At 45.1% G+C, this 3,848-nt stretch overlaps 1 protein-coding gene across 1 annotated transcript in view; it reads right to left on the minus strand.

The window, feature by feature from the left end:
* LOC306750691 (uncharacterized protein) overlaps positions 1-3,261 on the minus strand; it is a gene marked incomplete at both ends in the record, with an annotated part of 10,933 nt that extends 7,672 nt beyond the window's left edge. The window contains 5 exons of the mRNA XM_079234158.1: positions 581-682; positions 1,682-1,795; positions 1,894-1,998; positions 2,228-2,329; positions 3,241-3,261. Of these exons, the coding sequence (XP_079090284.1) occupies positions 581-682; positions 1,682-1,795; positions 1,894-1,998; positions 2,228-2,329; positions 3,241-3,261 (444 nt within the window). The remainder of the gene's footprint in view (positions 1-580; positions 683-1,681; positions 1,796-1,893; positions 1,999-2,227; positions 2,330-3,240) is intronic.
* Positions 3,262-3,848: the final 587 nt, after the last annotated feature.

Genomic DNA, 3,848 nt, shown 5'->3' on the forward strand with positions numbered 1-3,848 from the left:
ATGTCGAGATGATATCATGATGGTGTCATGATGATGTCATGATGGTGTCATGATGATGTCGAGATGATATCATGATGATGTCGAGATGATATCATGATGGTGTCATGATGATGTCGAGATGATATCATGATGATGTCGAGATGATATCATGATGGTGTCATGATGATGTCATGATGATGTTGAGGTGTTGTGATGATGTTGTGATGATGTTGTGATGGTGTCATGATGATGTCGTGATGATATCGTGATGGTGTCATGATGATGTCATGATGATATCATGATGGTGTCGTGATGATGTCATGATGATGTCGAGGTGTTGTGATGATGTCATGGTGATGTCGTGATGATATCGTGATGGTGTCGTGATGATGTCATGATGATGTCATGATGATGTCATGATGATGTCGAGATGATATCGTGATGGTGTCGTGATGATGTCATGATGATGTCGAGGTGTTGTGATGATGTCATGGTGATGTCGTGATGATATCGTGATGGTGTCGTGATGATGTCATGATGATGTCGAGGTGTTGTGATGATGTCATGGTGATGTTGTGATGGTGTCATGATGATGTCATACGTTGCTCTGCAGCTTGCTGGCGTGCAGCACATGCTGCAGCTGCAGGAGGTTGGGAAGGTCCGACCCGTCTGGCCTCTGGTTCTGGTTGGTCCTGTACTTCACCTGCAAGACAGAACACGTCATACAACACGTGTTGTATGCATCACACGCGTGTGCTAGGAGTCTCACTTCCTTCTCAGTAACCTCGACTCTCCTGGTCGAGGTCTCGTGTTTTGGATCCTGAACAACCAGCTGTTACGTAACGCTGTGGAGCTCCTTTCTGTGTGTGTGTGTGTGTGTGTGTGTGTGTGTGTGTGTGTGTGTCTCATTCACTTTGACTCACAGTCTAAAATTCGCCCTGTTGTGTGGGCGTAACCATGGCAACCTTTTTGTGAGGCAAATGAATAGAGCTGGAGAAGTTGAAGAGGTTGCACACACACACACACACACACACACACACACACACACACACACACACACACACACACACACACACTCGGGTTTATCTGGATGTTTGAAACTAAAAATAAAAACGTGGAGGAAACAATCTGAAGATTCTGAAGAATCGAAACAACAAAATACGTCTCAGGACAGAATGAAGAAGAGAAGGAAGGTGAGGAGGAGAGAAGGAAGGTAGGAAGTAGAGAAGGGAGGAGAGAAGGAGAGGAGCAAGGTAGGAAGTAGAGAATGGAGGAGAGAAGGAGAGAAGGAAGGTAGGAAGGAGAGAAAGGAGGAGAGAAGGAGAGAAGGAGAGAAGCAAGGTAGGAAGTAGAGAATGGAGGATAGAAGGAGAGAAGGAAGGTAGGAAGGAGAGAAGGAAGGTGAGGAGGAGAGAAGGGAGGAGAGAAAGAGAGAAGGATGGTAGGAGGTAGAGACGGGAGGAGATAAGGAGAGAAGGAAGGTAGGAAGGAGAGAAGGGAGGAGAGAAGGAGAGAAAGGAACTTTTGTAGAAAAACACACAATAAATGAGGAGCTTTTATTTTGTAGGACATCATACGACTCAATGAAGAGCTGCAGCTCCAAGAACAAGATGGATGGATGGATGGATGGATGGATGGATAGATAGATAGATAGATAGATAGATAGATAGATAGATAGATAGATAGATAGATAGATAGATACCTGGCTGGCCAGAGCGCCGGCGGCCTGCGTGGTCCTGAAGGAGAGGCAGTCCAGAGGGTTGTAACGAGGTCGCTGGCCCTTTAAATCTCTGTCGAAGCTCTCCTTGTACTTCACCTGCAGACGTTAACACAGGTTGGCCATCTGCGCAAGGCTGTGTGTGTGTGTGTGTGTGTGTGTGTGTGTGTGTGTGTGTGTGTGTGTGTGTGTGTTACCTGGCTGGCCAGCTTTGAGACCTCGTTGGCGTGCTGGATGTCCGTTCTGTCCAACAGAGAGCCGTCACTGTACACGGGCTGCTTGGTGCTGTTCTTATAGGCCACCTGTGGAAATCACACACACACACACACACACACACACACACACACACACACACACACACAAAAACACAAATAAAGAGTGTCGTTACATAACGACACTTCTGTGTTTCTATATTTAATCAGTGGCTCCAGTTAGAGGACAGCTGGTGCATGGGGATGTATAGTTACACACACACACACACACACACACACACACACACACACACACACACACACACACACACACACTCACGCTGCTGGCCAGCTTGGCGGCGTTGGCGGCGTGGAGGAAGTCGGGTCTGTCTGCCGCTGAGGTGTAGCGATGGAGCTCCTCTTTGTCTTTTCTGTAGCTGACCTGAGACCAGCAGCAGGTCAGTGAATGCAAAACCACGCATCTAACACACATAACACACATCTAACACACATAACACACATCTAACACACATCTAACACACATAACACACATCTAACACACATCTAACACACATCTAACACACATAACACACATCTAACACACATAACACACATCTAACACACATCTAACACACATAACACACATCTAACACACATAACACACATTTAACACACACTTAACACACATCTAACACACATTTAACACACACTTAACACACATCTAACACACATAACACACATCTAACACACATCTAACACACATCTAACACACATCTAACACACACATAGCACACATCTAAAACACATCTAACACACATCTAACACACATAACACACATCTAACACACATCTAACACACATAACACACATCTAACACACATCTAACACACATAACACACATCTAACACACATCTAACACACATAACACACATCTAACACACATCTAACACACATCTAACACACATAACACACATCTAACACACATAACACACATCTAACACACATCTAACACACATAACACACATCTAACACACATAACACACATCTAACACACATCTAACACACATAACACACATCTAACACACATCTAACACACATAACACACATCTAACACACATCTAACACACATCTAACACACACATAGCACACATCTAACACACATCTAACACACATCTAACACACATAACACACATTTAACACACACTTAACACACATTTAACACACACCGTTGTCTCTGAACAGGAAGTGACCATATATGGACTGAGGAGGAGCGACGTAGAGACGCTGTATATGTCTCTGGTGTCGACCTGTCAATCACCTTGTAGCTCCGCCCCTAAAGCATCCCCTGCTTTACGGTCTGTTTGACTGTGGCCATCTTGGTTCTGGCGGACGCCATTTTGTTTTTTAGCTAAAGTCTGCTGACAATAAAATACCAAAAGAGGAACTTCCTGTTGTCTACACTAAACGCTGTTTATTTAATGGCCTCGTGATTCTCAAAGTGTTGAATGATAAATAATAAATGAATCATAAAGGGTTCTCACGTCACTCTGGTTCTTGGTGACCTCCATGGCGTGGTCCACCTCTGGGAGTCTCCTCATGGAGGAGAAGCTCGACTTCCCCTTCTCACGGTTATACTGGTCCTTATAGGACTTCTACAGGGAGGAGAGGAGGAGAGAGGAGAGAGGAGGGAGGAGAGGAGAGAGGAGAGAGGAGGTAGGAGAGAAAAGGAGAGAGGAGGAGAGGTGAGCAGGAGGAGAGGGAGGAGAGAGGAGCAGGGAGGAGAGAAGGAAGTTAGGAAGGACAGAGGAGGAGAGAGGAGGAGGCAGTAAATAAATAATAATAATAAATAATAAACACTGTCAGATGAAAGCTCGGGAACAAAGACATCACTTTGAGTCCAGCCTGCAGCTCTGGGATCAGTTGTGTTGCTCTGTTGCCTGTTTCACACTCCGGTACAGACAC

The sequence above is a fragment of the Taurulus bubalis genome (genome assembly GCF_910589615.1).
Source record: "Taurulus bubalis genome assembly, chromosome: 18".
NCBI classification, from domain to species: domain Eukaryota; kingdom Metazoa; phylum Chordata; class Actinopteri; order Perciformes; family Cottidae; genus Taurulus; species Taurulus bubalis.